Genomic DNA, 20867 nt, shown 5'->3' on the forward strand with positions numbered 1-20867 from the left:
CAAGAAAATAGCATACAATTTTATCACTACAGTATTCATCAAGGGTTTTCCATTTCTTTTGGTATGAGTAATTACATAGAGTTCAGCTCGTCCAACTTTTATATTCTCTTTAAGCTCTGCAATGATATGACAATGTTATAGAATTTGCAGTTGCATAGCTAAAATAATTTGAAAAGCCATACAAGCAATAAAAGTGCCGTTTGATCAAGAACAACCGCAAAAACTCGTGAACCAATGGTGTGAGTGCTATTGAGTTGCGAGGCTCTAGTAGCTTTATTCTTCTCTGACTTGATCTAAGCAAGAAATATAACATATATAAGATTAAGAAATCTAATCAGATACGTTGTTCTATAATTTATTTCAAACAAGTACTTATTTTTGGCAAGTATACTTTACCCGAGCTGCTTCAGTCTTTCAATACCTCACCAATCATGCCCATTGTTTTATAGGGATTCTTTCTTGGCAGCCATTAAGTACATTTTGTCTCCATGATAACTTAGGATTGAAGTATATTCTCTTCAAGACAGCTTTAAAATCTTTTCACTTTTTGCTAGCTGATTTCAAAATCCAAGGTCTGTAATGATCCTCAATGTCAAAAATTCCCTCTAACATAGTGTTGTTACCACCAAATTACATAGTTGTTTATACATGTAAGTGCAGGTATCGGAAATGCTACCACCACTCAACATATTTAGGGCAATGTCATGATTCATGAGAATTTATAAACCTTCAAATTTGCTCCGTGATTTGTGTGCTTCATCTTTTATCATACAATATTACTATAGTTTCACATAAAGACATGATGATTTTGAAAACACAGGAAGGAGGTGCAGTTGCATCGAAGCCTAAGGACTGGAGGACGGTGATCGATTTTGCTATATATTTGTCGACAAATTTTTCCCCAAAAATTTGACAGATGTAATTACAGTACAATCGTAGTGTAATTACACTGTATCTTGCATGTAATTACACTGTAACTATAGTGTAACTTGTATGTAACTTTCAAAAATCTCTCCGTAACATGTTATTTCGGTAAAATGGAGGTCGTGAGAACAAATTCTTTCATATGTATGTGCTATGATTTGTTTTCTTCCTCACCAAAACAAATCTTGTAATAGATCTAACAATTCAAAATTATGTGAAACTTACATATAAATTACACTGTAGTTACATGCAAGTTATAGTGTAATTACATATAAGTTACAGTGTAATTACACTACGATTGTACTATAATTAATCTGTCAAATTTTTGGAGAAAAATTTGTCGACAAATGTATAGGTAGTCCCGACGGTGATGGAGGCGACGCTGGCGAGCCGAAAGGCGGGGGAGATTTGCACTGTGGGCCGGATACCAGGTCAGAATGGCCCAGCCCAAGCCTGAACGCACGGCAAGGCCCAAAGCCATCCCGAACCTTCTGGGTCTCCCTTCCCGTGTGCTATCCCCTCCTATCCACGGCTTCCTCCCGCGGTTTCCCTTCCTCCAAGAAAGAAAAACTGGCGTCGTCGCTTGCTCGCTCCCCTTCCTCCAAGAAAACCACGACCTCCTTCCTCCTCTCCCCCATCCACGATCCCATCCCTTCGATCGCCGTCAACCTCCTTGTCCTCTCCTGACAGATCGCTTCCTCAAGGTAAGAGAATCCACCCAACATCCATATCGGATTAGGAGGCCTGCGGAGCTGATGCAGCAGCAGCCTCTGGCCCTCTACCCTCTTCGTGTAGCGTTAGGGACTTAGGGTAGTACTATGATGCGAGCCGGCCGGAGTAAGCGCGAGCGCGGGCTCCTGCGTGACGGATCGATATCCCTGCTTCTGTTTCAATTGCGTAGTTTGTTGTTGTGAGGTTTGCTCGCTAGCTGTTCGTTGAAATTCCTATGAGGTGGTGCAGCTAGCAGAACGTTCAGTTTGGGGGACCGGTGCTGTGTTTGGTTTGGCATTAGTAGCTTGTCACGTGCCTTAGCGTCTATCAGCTTAGCATGAGATTTTCACTGCCTTAATCCTTAAATGTTAAATAATGATCTGATCGCACCTAGGCCTCCTGAAGGCTATGTTTCTGAAAACATGATTTTGTAGACAAATATGAAATCCTACATAGAAGCTGATTTTTTTTTCAATTGGTTTTACATGCGCAATGGGAAAAGTGACCTGCGGTCTGACCGCATCCCTTATGGCGGTCTGACCAAAGTATGCTGTCCGGTTTGACCGCAGCTCCCATGGCGGTCTGCCCGCTTATCCTGATTTTTAAGGAGGTCTCGTCTTGGCGATCCAGAGCCGCCAGAGCCGCAGTCGGTCAGACCAAGCCCCTGGCGGTCTGACCGGCCACTACATTGCGGTCAGATCGGCCAGGTTGAGTGGGCTCAATGATTGCCCTGTAACGGCTAGTTTTCTAGCCATTACAAAGTAGTCCGGTCTGACCGGCCACACTATGGCGGTCTGACCGGCAGAGCACAAAGTTGGGGATTTCGACCCCAACGGCTAGTTTTGGTGGTTGGGGGTATATATACCCACTTCCCAGCAGTAAGGGTAAGGTTTTGGCACTCCATTGCATTATCTTGAACCCTTGCAAGAGCTCTCACACCCTTGTGCACTTAGTTTATCTAGTGAGGTGTTAGAGAGTGAGTTAAGCCAATCCAAGTGCATTGCTTCATTGTTAGAGCTAGCATGGCACTTGATCATCCTCGGCAAGCATCCTAGACTTATTACTCTTGGAGGCTACCACCTCCTAGACGGCTTGTGGAGGTGTTGCCCGGTTACCTCTCCGAGGAGATTGTGGAGGAGGCCCGGCGCCGGTTGTGAGTGGTTTGGAGTTCACCACCTTCGGAGCGAAGGAAGAACTACCCCTAGTGATCGAAGCTTGGGTAGTCCTCTCCGTGGGCCGGCTCCCACATTGTCCACCCCTTGACGAAGGGGGCATGCGGTGACTTCGTGGTTGAGCAGTGGAGTTGGGCTCGCCTCAACGGGGATTAGGAAACCAGCGAGTTTTCGAACCTTGGTGAAAAATTCCTTATCTCTTGTCTCATTTATTTGTTGCATTTACATTTGTGCAATTTACATTCATAGAGACATATTTGAGCTCATATCACCCTAGTTTTGTAAAACTTAACTTAGTTACTCAGTTAACCTTGTATTTCACCTTGCCTAGCAACTTAGGTTAGTTTTGTTTAAGTGTTATTTAGTTTTAAATCGCCTATTCACCCCCCACCCCCCTCTAGTTGACATATCGATCCTACACCCACAAGTGGAGCTATAGGTCCAACTCGTATAGCCGACTGAAGGGGTCAAGCTGGACCTATAGCTCCACTTGTGGGTTCATCAGTCGACTATACGAGCTGGACCTATAGCTCCATTTGTGGGTTGGGTCAAAGAGAGACAGGTCAAACAAGAGGGTGGTAGCGGGCTGGGCTGAGACTGAAAAGGAAGGATGAGTAAAATGTATAGCGATCTAAAAATATTTTTACCCGTTGCAATGCACATGCATTTTTTCAGTACATAAGAAATCCTGTCAAAATTTTGGTAATATTGCTAACTTATCAAAATTTTGGTAATTTTGATAATGTTTATTTTGGCTACAATCTAAACAGCCCTCAAATCTTACCATAAATTTTAAATATTTATAACTGGATGGAGTAGTAACTTCCGCTTTTCGGCTAATGCGTGATAAAGCGTACAGTAGCAGAGGCTAGGTACAGCTCAAAAATGAAAGGAATAAGTCCATTTTGCCTCCCTCAATTCTTGCCCTTTGTCGAATTACATCCCTCAACCACAAAACCGGGTATATTACCTCCCTTAAATGTTAAAACCAGTACAAAACAACTCCCTTGGTGTTTTTTGACAGTTGTTTTGCTGACGTGGCATCCTAGTCATCGAAAAAAATTTAAAAAAACGTGAGGGCCCACATGTAAATGGCATTTCTATTCTTCCTCTCCTCCACCACTCTCCTCTCTCCTCCCCCTTCTCTCTCCCCGAACAGAGCATGGCAAGGAGAGGCGCCGGAGGTGCGGGAGGTGTGGGAACCACCGAAGGATGCGGGCGCACGCTGCGAGGGAGAGGATCGCCGGCCGCGGCGCCCGCACGGGGAGGGTTCACCTGCCACAGCGTCGATCTGTTCGGCCGGCAACGCATCCTCCCGCTGTCTATTCGCGCCGCCGACCTCCGGCAAAATACATAAGCTCATCAAGCTACCTTTCGAAGAGCATGTCATGTGCTGACTGTGGAGTGCAAAAGATTGAGCTTTCACCTAAACACTTGGAGGGGGATAAACCGGCGACCATCCATGGAGCAGCAGGAGTAACAACTGAAGATGATCATGATCCATCCCAACAAGTCGCCGGAGCAAGTAGTAGCCTCTTTCGAGCTTCGACACCACACGAGGAAAAATCAGACATAAAAACCCCCATGAAGAACAACCCAACAGTAACAAAAGCATCCCCCCTCCATTAGCTGCATGTCCCTTCTTGGAATTATCTTTTTCTTCTCCAAAGAGACAATGTGAGACGCATGGATGAACAATTGGCGGTGCACCTACTACTGCCCGGACTCCTCATCGGACTCGCCATCATCGCGGTCATCCTCCCCGTCCTCATGCTGCTCCTGATGGTGTTGGTGATGGTGGTGCGGGTGCGGCAATTGACCGGCGGCACCGGCGCTGCCGACCTGGTGGTAGAACTGGCTGAGCGACCGGGCGGAGAGCACGCCGATGTGGTCGTCCTGTGAGAGTCCTAGCTCTAGCCCCGGCATGGCCGCCGCCGCGTGGCCGGCGAACATGGTCGCGAACCCGATGTGGCACCAGCGAATGCCACGGACGCGGCGGGCGGCGCCGCGGCGGCAGCCCACATGTGGTGGTGGTGGTGGTGCGACCTGGAGAGGGCACGACGGATGTCAGCGCCGACACCCGTCCCCGTGGCGGTGACGATTGCCGGCTCCGCCTGCTGGAGCAGCCACTGGACGGTCTCGCCGTCGGACTTGTGGCCGAGCTCCCGCGTTAGCTGGAAGATCCGGGCGGCGCACAACGCCGGCATCCGGATCCGTCGTCCCCAGCCGTCCACCTTGGTGTGCCGATCCTTGTTCGAGCTCCGCTTCGGCCCTAGCCCCTACATCCTCCTCTCCCCCGCCGCCGCCGCCACCACATGCATTTGCTGCTGTTGACAGCGGATCTCTCCCTCGCGGAGTGTGCCCGCATCCTCCGGCGGTCCCCACATCTTCCGCGCCTCCGGCGCCTCCCCTATCCGGGGGGAGAGAAGGGGGAGGAGAGAGGAGAGTGGTGGAGGAGAGGAAGAATAGAAATGCCACTTACATGTGGGCCCTCACGTATTTTTTTAATTTTTTTTCGATGACTAGGATGCCACGTTAGCAAAACCACTGTAAAAAACCACTAAGGGAGTTGTTTTGTACTGGTTTTAACACTTAGGGGAGGTAATATACCCGGTTTTGCGGTTGAGGGATGTAATTCGACAAAGGGGAAGAATTGAGGGATGCAATATGGACTTATTCCAAAATGAAAAAGAAACACCTCACCCAGTATCCCACTAAGTGGGCCCACGTGAGATTCAGCCCATACTCATCATTAGCTCGAGGAATCTTGTGGGCAGAATTCTTTATTGACCCCTCATATACAAGGTTAGACAAGGTTAGGATAGAGTAGGAATGTGCTATATGAGCAAAACAAATCAGCAATTCAACAGTTGTTGACCCTAATTTGTTCAAGATTTCTTATAAAAAAAACAGCAGTAGACTCCCGATTCACCTATTACAGGTAGTACTGATTGTTAAGCTTCACAGGATGGCACACAGCCAACGGAAGGCAACAAGCTGCCATCAGCCATAGCATCCTACTGCGAGACACTGGTCTGAAGAGGCAAAGCGCTCTCGACTTCAGCTTCTTTTGCTTCAGCGGAACGCTCTGCGACAACCTTTGACATCCCAAACATCTGCGATGCAAGGTATAGAGCGCAAGAAAGACTTGATTGTTAAACAAGTCTAAAATGCAAAAGAATAATGAACTGAGTATCTGAGTGTTAGCACAGCTGACCTTCTGGATGGTGTTTTTGAAGCAATGCTTGTGCTCATCCATGGAGGCGTGGATGAACTCGTCGATATGGTCTTTCAGATCTTCGAGGAACGTAGCGTCGTCAGACTTCTTCTTCCGACAAGAGGACATGGCTGGGTTCTTTGGAACAGGGGCAGAACCTTGAGATTGTGTCTTACTGGATTCCATCCGAAGTCTGAAATAAACCAAAGCAACCAGCAAAGTAAAGCTGATGTGTAGATTCTGAAGAAAAGATCAACATAACAAGATCTGGAAACGAACATCTGCATATTTTCAGCCAGGGAGCGCCCTTAAATGAGGAACGCTTTCATCATATCACAATGAAAAATGCAACTGACCGGAACCAATTAACCAAATGCTAATTGATCTTTGCATGCACACAGCACAGATTTGCATTCACAGTGAACCAGTGCTAATTGACCCTTGCATTCAGAAAACCAAGATGAATCCAGTGGCACTGGGTATATCATCCCCATGCTCAACACAAGAACCCATATAACTGTATCAGAATAGCAGCGGCATGAATTTAACTAGCTGCGCTGCAGATTGATCATAGATGCTACCAAGCAGATTAGAGGTTCACATATTTTTCAGGTAGAAACATCCGGAGATCACAGCAGTAGTAACTACTCAGCCAGCCATGTCCAAACTATTCTTCCTACTAGAATCTACGAACAATATGACATAGCAAAAAAACTACTCGCTGATCGATAAGACCTCACAACTCAAGTCTCCACCGCTGAGCACCTAAGAGGATTTACACTTGTCTCATCAAAGTTGGTACCGATCAGAAGTGAGCCCCCCCCCCCCCCCCCCCCCCCCCTCACTGAGACTCGACTGTCACCAAACTCGCCTCCCCTGGAGCTCCAGCATCCTTGACCACGGGCAGTTCCATTCACCAACTAATAAAAATATTTTGGCAAATATAAGAGACCAAATAAGTATTTTATGAACATTATTTGACTAAGCATAAACAAGCTAGCACAGGACAACCTCATAACACCCCCTAAAACACCCAAATTGCTTCAGTGTGACAAATGAGAATATAGTACCATGGGTAGATGTGTATCAGTGCATTCAAACAATACTAGATTTTTTTAAAATAAATCTTCTGATTCATGCATAAACAATTGTTTTCCATGGAAAATCATTTTTCTGTGTCAACCTGTTTAGATTCAGATGATTTGCATATAGTGACGTGCTTTTGGTTGAAATTCATCAAGAACAGTGGTCGGTCAGGCAATTGTAGTGTATTGGAAGTTGGATTGTTTGATCTGCAGGCTGCACTACACCCTTTTGCATGGGAATGATTTCAATCAGCGTAATACACAGATCTCAACAACCGCATGTAACCAAAATATTCAGTTTGAGTAATATTCAGATTCTCCAAATATAATGCATCCTATAATCATTTATAATACGCCCTATAATTTTCTACAACCATAGAATTATATACAGGAATGATACTTGTGCAATATGGTACCTAGGAAGTTCCATGATTCACAACAGAACAACTAGTAACTCCAATTTTCTAAATTAACTAGTAAGTATATACTAATGATATCAAATGGTGATTTCACACTCTAGAGCAGACTAGGATTAAAAAATATATTGAAAATCTCAAACTGCTGGGTAAAAAAATACAATCCTAAAAACAATACTAGATCATATATATAAGGAGATTCCCCAGTGAAACATTATGTATTCTAGAGCTAATAAGTCAAAATAGATCGATCATCTCATGACAAATCAAAGTATACATCACAAATTTTAGTTCATATACTCACAGTATACAGACAGCAACGGTAGATCCCAAGGGGCTCGGCTCGACCAGGATGAAGAAAGTGGAGGCGCGACTCTGGATCCGGATCCAGTAGGGAGAGACGGCACCGGCACTGGAGATGGTGCCGGCGGAGGGAGCAGCAAGCGCCCCCCTCCCTCCGACGACTACCCTAGCTTGTTTGAGACGCCGGTGATCTGCGAGAGCGAAGCAGCCTGGTTTGTGTAGATCTGGGGAGTAGAGCGGCGGCAGCAGATGGCGGCGGCAGTGGCGGCAGCAGACGACGATGGCGGTGGTGGCGGCGGCGGCGGCGGCGGCGCCCGGAGTCGCAAGTGGTGATGGTTGATTTTTTTTAGCATTTTTTCTTTTCTCTCACGCGATCTGATCGAGAGGATAAGGTTTCGTATGTGGTGGATGAGCACGCGCGGTGGAAGGACTAATTTATCTAAGTGAAATTCTTGAGAGGTTTTTTTTGCATATATAACAACAGGTTTGGAGGCGTTTCTGATCGAAATGCCTTCGTTTGTACAGGCAATTTTGCAAAACGCCCCAGATAGTATGAAGTATTACGGCGTTTCATTATAGTGTCGGTAATAGATAATTTTTCTAAGTGTTACTGAATAATGCCTTAGGGTGTGTTTGAGGAAAAGGGGATTGGGGAGATTGGGAAGATACGCAAAACGAGGTGGGCCATTAGCATATGATTAATTGAGTATTAACTATTTTAAATTGCAAAAATGGATTAATATGATTTTTTAAAGCAACTTTCCTATAGAAATTTTTTTGCAAAAAACACACCGTTTAGTAGTTTGGGAAGTGTGCGCGCGGAAAACGAGGAGCTTTCTCACCCAATGTCACTGGAACGAACACAGCCTTAGAAGCACTTAGGATGTGTTTGAGGAGCAGGGGATTGAGGAGATTGGGAAGATACGCAAAACGAAGTGAGCCATTAGCTCATGATTAATTGATTATTAACTATTTTAAATTTTAAAAATGGATTACTGTGATTTTTTAAAAGAAATTTCCTATAGAAAATTTTTGCAAAAAATGCACCGTTTAGTAGTTTGGGAAGCGTGCACGCGAAAAACGAAGTGCTTTCTTCCTCAAACTCACTGGAACGAACGCTGCCCTAGTTGTTGAGGCATTCATAATAAAAAATGCCTTCAGATGACAGACTTTTAGAGGTATAAACTAAATTTGCCTTGTAATTAATATTTTTTTAGGCATTTTTATCAAAATTGCCTTAAAAGGATATGATTTGAGGCAGTTTTAGATAAATGCCTTCAACAGAATGTCTTCAAATGCAATCCATCCTGTAGTGTTACTCCATCGATCAGATACATTAGGAAAGGACGACTAAACGAAATAGAAAGTAATCTCAGGACGATATTTATGGAAAATACATTTACAAATTTTTATATGGGGTAATTGCGTTTTTACCCTTTTTCAAGACTAACTAAATTTGGTCCTACTTTTTCGAGTTTCCTCATTTGACTCTCTTTATTATAAACGAAGATGAGACTTGACCCAATTCCGTGAAAGCAACGTGATGGTGTTAACTCAAGACAAAAGTTACATCTATACCCTTTTGAATTTAACCCAGTTTCTCAAAGTTTTTTATTCAATGCAATTGTGTGCACTTATTAGCATATATTAAATTGCCACAAACACAAATATATGGCACAAATTTATGGCTAAAAAAACAAAAAAAAAAAGGAAAAAAAAGGAAAAAACATGTCAAGCAGCAGGACACCCGTGCTGCCGTTGGCGAACTCCCGAGCCCATATGTGCGGAGCAGCCGCCGCCACCACTCCCCCCTCCACCCACCGGCTCCGCTGCTCCGACCCTTCGCGAGCCATCGTTGTCTCACCGTGCACCGCCGCCGCCGGTGCTCCCTCCCTCCCCGCAGAACCTCGCCACCGCCGCACCGCCTTCGCCGACCCGCCGGAGCTAAATCCATCGCACGCACGTTTCGGCGCCGCCAGACGTGCCACGCGCATGCCTCGGCGACACCAGATCCGTCGCCTCATCACCGAGCCTTCGCAGGATCCACCTTGCCGTTGTCGCCCCCTCCTCCTCGTCGTTGAGCCACCGCCATTCCTCCCATGCTGCCGCCACTACTCCTTCGCCTCATCGAGCCGCAGCTACTCCTCCTCCTCGTTGAGCCGCCGCCGCCGCCGCCGTTCCTCGCTGCCGCCGCTCCTCCACCTCGTTGAGCCACTGCCATCCCTCCCATGCCACTGCCGCGTGGCAGCTGTTGCACGAGGAGGGCAGCGGGAGGGATTTCTTCTCAAGGTCCGGTGAGAAAGAGGAGAGGGAGAGGATAAGGGAACAATGTTGATGTGTACAAGGGTACTTTAGTCAATTGTGGGTTGTGGCTCATGAAAACATTTTTTTTCTATTTTCCAAATGAAACCCTAACGGTGTGATGAAACCAGGGTCAGACGGCAACTCCAATTTTGAAAAGTAGGGTCAAATGAGCAAACTTTAAAAATTAGGGTCAAATTAGTAGTTATGTTCAGAACATGGTCAAATGTGCAATTATCCCTTTTTATCTCTACTATTATAAAAATTGAAGATGTTTTTGCACAAACTATTTCGTACGTCATATTATCCGATACAGCTTCAGCATAGCGCCCCGCTTCGCGTTCGCTTGCACGCGCCAATTTTTAGTCCGAGTCCATTGTTTCACTCGGTTTGGCTCCAAAACGTGTGCGTCCACACGGGAGGAAGAGAGAAATCGGAAAGGAAGACGACGGGATTTCCGACGCGTGCACGTCTGCGCGGTCGGCGTGCCTCCTGAGTCCTGACCTCCTGATGAGTTTTGATCGATGAATTTTGTCGTGCTGCCACATCACAAATTCGTGATTAGTTCAATCAAGCACATATATGTCCATGTAAATACAGGACTCGACAAATGAACCATCCTTTTTTTATGGCTGTTCACTTTGTACCAAACCTTTTCTAAAAGGGTTAATTGGATCCATACCACTGCAAATATGGCGAATCAGAAAAATACCACTACTATTTGCGTTATCGGGTGGGTGCCACTGTAATTTTCTAAAATTAGAACCATGCCACTCCACTACAATTTCCATCCAATCCTTCACATTTTTCGCCGTCTCCATCTTCATCTTCTCATCGTCCTCGTCTCGACAGCAGCACGGAGGCAGGCGCGAATGACAGCACGGCGCACGACAGCACGGCAGCGGATGGCAGCACGGCACCGTAGGAGGGCAGCTCGGCGGCGGATGGGGAAGGAGCAGTTAGAGGACGAGCTCTTCCACCCTCACCTGCCCCTCCGTGAGCGTCCTCACCGGTGGCGGTCGCGCCCGCGTCCCTCCGCGACCTCCTCGCCGGCTTCCTCTCTCTCCACCACCATTGCAGCCGTCGTCGTTGACCACCTCCGCGGTGGGAGGCCTCGGGACCCGCCGCCATTGCCGTCGTCGACCTCATCTGCGCGGGAGAGCTCGGGAGCCACCACCGCCGTCACTGTCCTCGTCGTGGTCATCGGCAAGCCGCACCGCCTCCACCCGGATCTGGCGAGCTCGCGACCATCCTTGCTGGCAGCGGCTACGCCCGCGTCCCTCCGCAACCTCCTCGCCGACTTCCTCTCTCTCCACCACCGTTGCAGCCGTTGTCGTTGACCACCTCCGCGGTGAGAGGCCTCGGGACCCGCCGCCATCGCCGTCGTTGAACTCATCTGCGCGGGAGAGCTCGAGAGCCGCCGCCGCCGCCGTCGCTGTCCTTGTCGTGGTCGTCGGCGAGCCGCACCGCCTCCACATAGATCTAGCGAGCTCGCGACCGTCCTCGCCGGCAGCGGCTGCGCCCGCGCCTGCCTCCACGGCTGTCCTCGGCAGCAGCTGCCCCCCTCAGCGACCTCCCCATGAGAGAGAGAAAGGAGGATGACGATGTGAGAGAGGAGGACGGAAATAGTGATGGGAGTGGCATGGTTCTAATTTTAAAAAATTTCAGTGGCACCCAGCCGATAACTCGAATAGTAGTGGTATTTTTCTGTGCTACATTTGCAGTGGCATGGATCCAATTAACCCTTTCTAAAAACAGAATACAAATAGAGACACTATTATCCTGATGAACACACATATACATATCCTACGCCTATGAGCATCCCAAAAAAAACTGGACTGTAATTTATTTAGATTGATGAGGTCACCACAAGTGACTCATTATTGACGGGTACATCATCTACCACTGAAAAATAAATAGCTGTAAATATCAAATCTAGAGCTTGAAGTGAACCCAGATGGGTTCGTTCCACCACAAGGAACCTTACCTACACTCACTTCGCACTTTGTTGCCAAACTTAACCCTACTAAATTTTGGCTTTAACATAATCTGGCAAGGCAACAATCTAAACATCCATACACGAACGATTTTTTCTTTCCGCGCACGCGGTAAGTCCGGTTTTTAAAGTTTTTTTTTCTATCTCTGGTCCAATCCGCACGCGCGTGGCACGCCCCACCTCAGCCGCCAAGCTTCCGGTTTTCTTGGTCCTTGTGGTTTTATTTTGTTACCATTTTTTTTCACACAAAACGGTTTATTTTTTGCGCGCGCGGCAAGTCTGTTTTTTTGTCCTTTTTTTTATCTCATCTTGTCTGTTCGCACGCGCGCAGCGTGCCCCGCGTCAGCCACAGCTGGGCCGAACCCTAGCGCCGGCGCCACGTCGATCTATCTTCCCGTATGTTTCCTCCTTCAATTGATTGCAAAAAACGATTCCTCATTCCTCCATCATCATTTTCTCCATGATTTTCTCTGCCAATTTGACTTTAATTTTCTAAATTTAAACTCTACTTAAAAGTTGCTGATGATGGCCGGTCGGCGAGCTTGATTCGCTTTGATTTTGGAAAAAATGGAAAGTAGAGATTATGTGGATCAAAAACCCTTAACTAATTTTAGTAGATCGAGAAATATTGGTCAAATTTGATGGGAGGATCGGCTCCGACATTATACGAGCACGGGACTATCTTTCGGAGGTTGAAGACGGCACGTGCGAATTGGGTCTTCAGCTCCACTTGTAGGCTGGGCCAAAGAGAGGCAGGCCAAGCGGAGAGAGGTAGCGGATTGGGCTTGACTGAAAAGAAAAAAGAAATGGGCTTTCGGTGCAAAACCAATGAAAAATTTTCATTGACTTTTTTAATTATAATATGTAGCGATTTCAAATGTTTCAATTTATTGCTCAGCTCTCAATGGTTGTTGTATCACTGAAAAAACACGTATTTACCCGTTGTAACACACGGGCATTATTTCTAGTATAGTCTAAATTTCATGTCCGCATCTGTTCTCGAATTCTCATAATATTTTTTACACAACGAATTAATATTGTATAGTGGAAATTAGCATTGTTTGCTTGTTATTTTAATCTTCTTATGAGCTCGTACCATATTATAGGCATTCATTTACTATAGTTCACGTGACTTTAAAATGTCTTGTGTATTTGACTCACCTAAATTTTTTGGTGTGCTCCGCCACTGCTAGAAAATCCTATCTGCTTATCCAGATTCGTTGTTCTAATATTTGACCTATTCTAAGTTAAGTTATTTTGGTACGGATAGAGTAATAGTCAAACCTCACTCTTTGTATTAGTCGGACTGACATGTTAGCCCCTTCTTAGCCTCTCCTCCCTCATTCCATTTCCTTCTGCTCCAAACACTGCACGCCGCCACAAAGTGCATCGAGGGCAAAGTGAAAGTGCATCTAGGCCCCTAATGATTTTGATGATTGATTACAATGCGATTAGAGAGGACTAACACTTTTATTCAAGCAAATGTGAAGGTTGTTATGTCCTCGACATGTTGTAATGAGATGCATACCCCATGAATGCGACATCACGATGCAATGCAGCAATGATCAAATGGTATATTGTATCTTTTACCTTACATTGTGTCGTAGGAATGTCGTACTATTAAGAGGGATACCACATGCATTTTATTGGTAGAATACTAGAGCTCAAAATGCTTCATCTTTGTGTGAGTTGAAAAACCTAAGTCAAAATTTCAATCCCGAGTTGTTTCACTTGTCACAACACTTACACCGGGTTTCTTTGCAAGTTTTTCAACATCTCTTGAAGGTTTTGGACCATGTTTTATGTTGGGTTTGATAGCCCACGAAACTAGCTTTCTATAGAGTCCAAGATCTTCGAAATCGGAGTTCGGAGTAAAAAGTTATTGCAGTTTTACTTGAGCAACATCAGACTATCCGATTTAAAATCAGACTATCCGATGTATCGGACTATCCGATTTTTCACAGAACTTCACTCTCTGTCTTGATTTGAAAAAATCCTATCGAGTGAGTTTTTCTAAGTATCGGAGTATCCGATGTCGGATCAGATAGTCCGATGATACAGAGACTCCGAAATTTCATAGAACTTGAGTCTCTGTTTGAGGACGAAGTTTTTGCTTCTAAAATATCAGATACTCCGATTTAACATCAGATAGTCCGATGTCACGGAAAGTCCGAAATTTCATGGAACTTTGTTCTCTGTTTCTCGTTGCCTTGGAGGTTTAAAATATCGGACTATTCGATCTTGTATCGGACTATCCGACGTGGGCTGAAAGATTCCCCTCCAACGGCCACATTTTGGGGGCTTCTATAAATACCCCCTACCTAACCCTTTTCTAGGGTTACCTAACTCATTCATTCGCATTCACTTTGGGTTGAGCTTGGTGCTAAGGTGCTTTGGATCTTTGAGCTCTTTCTCCCTCTCTCAAATCCCTCCTTGTTCTTTGTGTGGTGGATCTTGGTGGTTGTGGATTTGGTGTTTGAGGGCCTAGTGTGTGTTTCACTCGATCTTGAGCACTAGGGTTTGACCAAGAGTTGTGTGGTGTTTGTTACTCTTGGAGGTTGAGGACTCCTAGACGGCTAGGTGTCACTCCTGAGCCACCGATCTACGTGTGGTTGGCCGAGAGAAGTTTGTGAAGGCCGGATCTTGCCTCCGCAAGGAAAGAGATACCCCTTAGTGGAAGGAGGAGTGCTTAGTGCAACCTCTTGAGGAAAGGGTTAGCAAAGACCCGGCTCTTAGTGAGTTCCTCAATGGAGAGTAGAATCCCCTCAAGGATTTGAACTCCGGAACAACTTCGTGAACTTCATCATTGGTGATCTCCCTTCATCTTCCTTTTAGCTTTGCTTAATTGTGCCGCTATAGATCTAGTCGCTGTTTGTGCTTTACTCTTGTTTGTGTGATAGATCTACTTGTTGTGCTTCATTGGTGGTCTGATCCAACATCAGACAGTCTGATCCAACATCAGACTATCTGATATTTTCGGATAGTCTGACTGTGGATCAGACTTTCTGACCTTATTTCAGTTTTAGCTTTCACATAAAGTTTTAATGAGCATTTCTAGGATGCCACGCGACGACTTAGAAGCGTTTATAAGAAGTTTAATGAACTTTTAGTATATAATAGATAGATAAACAATAAAAAAGATCTTGGCCAAAACTGTATGGGTCGATTCTGATACTACACAGTTCAGGTTGCCTCCTGCAGGCTATATTACACCTGATTACATACAGTAGTCACTCAGTTCAGCTCTAAAATTGGAAGTTCCAGCAAAAGGAAGTAGAAGTACTTAACAAATGAAAATCTCGCCACTGTCAGGAATACAGAACGGAGATGGGTAACGGGATAATTTCATTGCACGTAGTTCCAGCAATTTGTTGGTCGAGTTTTTTTTCACTCTTAAGAAGCCCAACTAGGCTCAGAATTTTTATTCGCGATAATCAAAATGACATGCAATGCTTTTTGCTCGTCCCCCTCCAAAAAATAAAAATAAAAATGGGGCGACTCTGCAATCACAAGTTTCCTCTGAACTCATCGAACAAGATATCAGTCATGAGCAGATTGCACCAGGAAATGTTGCTAATAATAATGTTGGACTTTCATTAACCAACACAGATGAAGCTCCCAGGCATGTGATTATCATTGTTTGGCACGATGATGGCCAGAACAGAAATGAAGGCCTGGTCAGGTTACATTAAACGTAGCCTTAAGATTACATTAGCTAGTTTAGTTTCAGCTGTCAACTAGTGATATCAGATTTGCAGTTCCACATGGACCACACCCTCAGTAACTGATGTCAATCTGTTCTGTTCCCAGCGTCTTCCTAAAAACGATGTCGATCAAAATATTACACAGAAAGATGAAAGATTTCCAGTAATCATTATACATTTTTGCATGCACAGGTAATAGCTAATCACAGGGGATTTAAGGAACTACAGTTGTGAAGGAAACCATGTTCAGAAATGCTCTGTTCTTTTCATTGATAATTATCTCGTGACAACTGGAAATATTGGGACATGTATTGCCTCTTAAGTCTTAACGCCCAGTGCTAGTTTGTTACTCCCTCCGTCCCAAAATAAGTGCAGTTTTGCACTATTCACGTTCAACGTTTGACCGTCCGTCTTATTTGAAATTTTTTTATGATTAGTATTTTTATTGCTATTAGATGATAAAATATGAATAGTACTTTATGTGTGACTAAATGTTTTTAATTTTTTCATAAATTTTTCAAATAAGACGGACAGTCAAACGTTGAACGTAAATAGTGCAAAACTGCACTTATTTTGGGACGGAGGTAGTACAAGGAACTAACATCATTCAGTGTCATGGGTAATCATTTATCCTGTCAGTATCACCTGCCAACGGGAGCTTTTGCAAATGACTGAACAGTAACCACACAGAAGTAAAGAAACGCCAGAATCCTATTTATACAGCACACAAACATATGGAGTATCTGTTGGGTGAACCTTGGCCTACTGCTCCCTCTTGATGGAGGATGGCCATGACAACCTCCTCTGGTTGATGGCATCGAGTCCATCACTCTCAGGGATTGTCTCGTCCACTTGCTTCCAGCTATCGAGCATTGAGCCCTCTCTCCACTGAGGCGGCGTCAAGAACTTTGAATCGTCACTGGATCCACCCGGGGTCATCGACAGAGAAGAATGACCTACACGTAATTTCTGAAGTGTAGAGAAGGATTCCCTCATTGCAGACATGGCCTCGAAGAAGCGCGTGCAAGAAGCAAGCGCAGCAGGTATCGGTCGAAGCATTTCCTTCATCAAGATAAAAGTAACCATTAAACCAATCTCCAATAACAACAAGTAACAGATTTACAATTACAAATCTGAGCCATTTATAGGACCAAGCAGTCGTAATGCACTACAAAGCAAATTGTAGTACTAATATGGGTACTTCAATAAATCCATAGATCACTGGTCATCTAAATCTGCCACTGATAACATAAATACTTGCATCCAAAGTGGAAGGTGTTTAATAGAAAATGAATTTATAGTGAACAATTGGACACTAACGTAGTATTTAGAAATATATTTTTCAACTTACCCCCCATACAGCAGGTGACTCTCTGAAGTTTTGGCTCCACTGGAAATCACCTACAGATGCTGTCAATGCCCCATAGTCACTTGCTGCTTTCAGAAGTAGCTCTGAAAATTGTTTCTGAGAAGACACCAACAGGTGAGTAGGAAAAACATGATCCACTCAGAAAACCACATGGTTCTTTTAATAATAAAATCATGTACGGCATGCTTGTTATGAAAATCACAGGTTGAAATGATAAGAAACCTAACCTGGTATTCAGCTTCAACAGGAATGCAATCGAGGGAGTAAGGTTGTTGCAGTCGAGCAATAATGCGATCCTGATGGAAAAAGGATCATTATTTCAGATGCATAGGTTTGTACAATCGGATAACGTATAGGGCAGAGATGCAGGCAGAACGTTCTTCACACAATCAATCTGAATAACTGGTAATCCCAAGAAAGACAAGTGAAAGAACAATTTGTGACTTCAATTACCTTGTTTTGAATTACATCTTTCAAAATAGTGGTGATTCTGGCCAAAGATTCACACTTCTTCTCCATCTCACTAACGTGAGTCAGATGAGCAATATTTTTATCATCCTGTGGAGATCCAATCTTCATCAGTATGGTCAACATAATAACACATAGTATATATTCAGATCAGAAGCTTTTTAAAGAGATGGATACACCAGCATTCAGAAATGGTGTGCAGAAAGTTTATGAGTCTAGCATAGAATGGATTCCATGGGCATAATCACTCTCAGGTTTCATGCTGTCATGCATCAGCCAGTAAAGCTTTAGACTTTAAACTCTCAAGAGGGTTGGGCATCTTTATTAACTTTTAAAGAACCAAGAGTTACAGTACGCATAAATATGTACCAACATTCAAATTTCAAAGTGATATTTTGCTCTCTTTTTTTGTGATTTCAACACCACATCACAGCAAGAAAATGAAAAGGATATTGATTACACCAAAGCTAAGTGAAATAGTGAATACATGATGGCGGGCGATGGAATGTTAGAGTTGTATCGTGTAGTACCAGATCTGAGAAGGTAAAACAAATACTTCTATTGTATAGATGCATCAGCAAGGTGGACAATGTGTGGAGTTCTAGTATAAATGTATAGAAGCTAGCCACTGGATATCAAATTCATCACCTTTCTGCCCTGTAGTTCCACTTGCAAATTGGCAATGTTCCTCTGTACAACAGTCAGTTCCCTCAAAACCCTCACTAGATCATCGCTTTTGTCTGAGCTGCCCTGATCCTCCTGCCATAAATAAGCCATCACAAGGAATGGTAATACATGTCAGATGATTTTTTTTTTCTTGCAAGAAACATATTCTTTAGAAATGAACGAAATCCTTTAATGATCATCCCTGCAAGTTGCCAGTTCTAGGAAATTAAACAATCATAATGAAAATATACACACGCCAGCATAGAAATTTTTCATAATTATGACAAAGCAAGCAATGGTTCATGAGATCAAGTAGCTTATGTTCACCAAAGTTTGGGGCAGATTCCGCAGGTGATTATCGTAAGGCTAACCAATCCCACCCAAATTCTCGGAATTAAATTCTTAAACCCGCCCAAATCATTCGGAACTGCAGTGACAGAGCTCAATCTTACCAACAATGCTAGACTCAAAACCTACATTTCTCGACTGCATCACAATCGCAAGGAACCAAACCCTACTACAATCACCTCCAACGAAACGCGCTGCAAACCTAACCGAGCAGATCTGGATCTACCGAAACCGCAATCGGAAACCGGAAACCAGAACAGGTCGAGGATTCGCGCGAAGAGGCGAATCAGCGAGGCGAGGAAGGGGATTCGGGAGTCGGGATCCACCTGCGCGGGAGGGGCGGGGAAGCCGAGGTCGGCGGCTATGGAGAGCGCCTCCGCCATGCCCCCCAGCCGCTTGGCCGGCTTCTGCACGCCCGCCATGGGGGCTCGTCGGCGTCGGGCTCGAGGGCGCCGCCGCCGTGCGCGTCGCCGTTTGGTGCGGGTTTCGCTTCGCCGGCTGGTAAGCGTTTTGGTCACGCGTTTTGAACCCAAATTTTGAATTACACAGCCGCTGCTCAAATTCTTGTTTCCTTTTTTTTTTATAAATTGCACAGTTACTCCTGGGTCCTGGCCAAGGCTATTTTCTCAAGGCTATTTTCTCTTAGGGCATCCATAATGTGGTGTAAAATTAGTCCATAAGCAATAAAATATTCCATTCAGCCACCTATTACCATTGTGCAACTAGTCCATATAGAAAAAATAGCAAAAGATACCCATATGCATATGGACTACCCATATGAAATAAATTATATTATCTATCTCTACTTCTCTCTCTTCTCCTAATGATACCTTGTATCTATATACATTGTGGACATTGCTATAGAGATAAACTATTTATGTGGGTCCCATCTATATGGATCACTTTGCCATATACATTGGTGATGCCCTTAGAACTGTAAACAAGTACTCCCTCCATATTTTAATATATGACGTCATTGACTTTTTAACCAACGTTTGACTATTCGTTTAATTCAAAAATTTTATGCAAATATAAAAATATTTATATCATGCTTAAAGAACATTTGATGATGAATCAAGGCACAATAAAATAAATGATAATTATATAACTTTTTTAATAATACAAATGGTCAAACGTTTAACAAAAAGTCAACAGCGTCATACATTAAAATATAGAGGTAGTAATAAATTTTTAAACATGTTAAATGGGTTGAACTATAACGGCTTAGATTAAAAAGAGACGGCATCTACATTTTCTGTTTTCATTTTGATTTTCTAAATTAAATTAATAAATACTAAATTGATAGTATAAAATGGATACAACTTCATATTTAATTTTACAGATTTTAGATTTTTTTTTCTAAAAATTAGACGAATTAAAAATAAGGCCTTTTTTGGAATGCGAATGCAAGATTAGCAGAAGCACACTAGTAGGAAACAAACATTAAATTTTGGTCAATATGAGTAAAACAGAGAAAACGTATTATTCGGTAACACCAAATTAACCAACATTAACTAATCCTTATTTTACTGACCTTGGTACTCCTTCGGGCTATTCTTTTATGGAAAAAGAAAATAGGCATCACGTAGAGGGGGATGTTGAAAGATAAATTGTGTATTGGGCCACCAATTATTTCCTAAGCTTTACAAAAATATTTGAGTGAATTTCGTTTTGGGCTAGTAATTTTTATCCAAGTTTTATTTTGGACTAGGGGTGGACAAATCTTTTTACTTTCGACTAGGTGATTTTATAAAAGTTTCAAACTAGACTCGCCTTCTTCTCCATCACTCCTCTTCTGGTTTTTTTCTCCATCGAGATACTGCCGTGGATCAACCGAGCAAGCACATAACTAGAATTTCTTCTCTCATATCCGTTCCTGAGCTCGAACTCACGAAATTAAGGGTGTGTTTGGTTTGGCTTTTCAACCCGCTTTTGCTTTTGCAAAAGCCAAAAGCCACAGCTGCTTTTGCCTAAAGCCAGCTTTTGGTGTAGTACAAATCAAAAGCACCTCTACCCCCCTGCTTTCACCTGCTTTTGGGGGAAAAAATTACCCACCTTTGCCATTACAGAAAAAAAAGGGTTCGCATATGTTCTTTTTTTTCTCCCATCGGCATCACTCGACGGATTTCTCTCTTGATCCTCCTCACTTCGCCGTCACCACCGCTCCTCCTCACTTCGTCGTCGCCG

At 44.1% G+C, this 20867-nt stretch overlaps 2 protein-coding genes and 1 long non-coding RNA gene across 3 annotated transcripts; 1 reads left to right on the top strand and 2 right to left on the bottom strand.

Annotated features, from left to right (window-relative positions):
- The first annotated feature begins 1457 nt into the window (after positions 1 to 1457).
- LOC127782806 (uncharacterized) lies at positions 1458 to 6389 on the top strand. The gene is made up of 3 exons (XR_008019228.1): positions 1458 to 1628; positions 5775 to 5935; positions 6047 to 6389. It is a non-coding gene; the product is annotated as an uncharacterized LOC127782806 (long non-coding RNA).
- On the bottom strand, positions 5544 to 6210 carry LOC127782805 (uncharacterized). Its single transcript, XM_052310073.1, has 2 exons — positions 6025 to 6210; positions 5544 to 5923 (listed from the first exon to the last, which is right to left on the bottom strand). Exons 1-2 carry the CDS (start codon positions 6208 to 6210, stop codon positions 5825 to 5827), a joined length of 285 nt encoding a protein of 94 aa, XP_052166033.1. The 3' UTR covers positions 5544 to 5824.
- A 10058-nt stretch (positions 6390 to 16447) lies between the features above and the next one.
- LOC127781232 (AUGMIN subunit 2) lies at positions 16448 to 19234 on the bottom strand. The gene is made up of 6 exons (XM_052308163.1): positions 19007 to 19234; positions 18315 to 18425; positions 17652 to 17756; positions 17426 to 17494; positions 17181 to 17294; positions 16448 to 16891 (listed from the first exon to the last, which is right to left on the bottom strand). Exons 1-6 carry the CDS (start codon positions 19100 to 19102, stop codon positions 16592 to 16594), a joined length of 795 nt encoding a protein of 264 aa, XP_052164123.1. The 5' UTR covers positions 19103 to 19234; the 3' UTR covers positions 16448 to 16591.
- Positions 19235 to 20867: the final 1633 nt, after the last annotated feature.

The sequence above is a fragment of the Oryza glaberrima genome, chromosome 8 (genome assembly GCF_000147395.1).
Source record: "Oryza glaberrima chromosome 8, OglaRS2, whole genome shotgun sequence".
NCBI classification, from domain to species: domain Eukaryota; kingdom Viridiplantae; phylum Streptophyta; class Magnoliopsida; order Poales; family Poaceae; genus Oryza; species Oryza glaberrima.

What these genes read in the sequence shown, in the direction of transcription:
- LOC127782805 (XM_052310073.1), bottom strand. Translation starts at nt 6,210, where the DNA reads ATGGAATCCAGTAAGACACAATCTCAAGGTTCTGCCCCTGTTCCAAAG. An exon ending in TCAAAAACACCATCCAGAAG is followed by an intron (nt 5,924 to 6,024) that starts GTCAGCTGTGCT and finishes CTTGCATCGCAG; the next exon opens with ATGTTTGGGATGTCAAAGGT.
- LOC127781232 (XM_052308163.1), bottom strand. Translation starts at nt 19,102, where the DNA reads ATGGCGGGCGTGCAGAAGCCGGCCAAGCGGCTGGGGGGCATGGCGGAG. An exon ending in TGGAACTACAGGGCAGAAAG is followed by an intron (nt 17,757 to 18,314) that starts GTGATGAATTTG and finishes GGATCTCCACAG; the next exon opens with GATGATAAAAATATTGCTCA. An exon ending in AGTCACCTGCTGTATGGGGG is followed by an intron (nt 16,892 to 17,180) that starts GTAAGTTGAAAA and finishes ATCTTGATGAAG; the next exon opens with GAAATGCTTCGACCGATACC.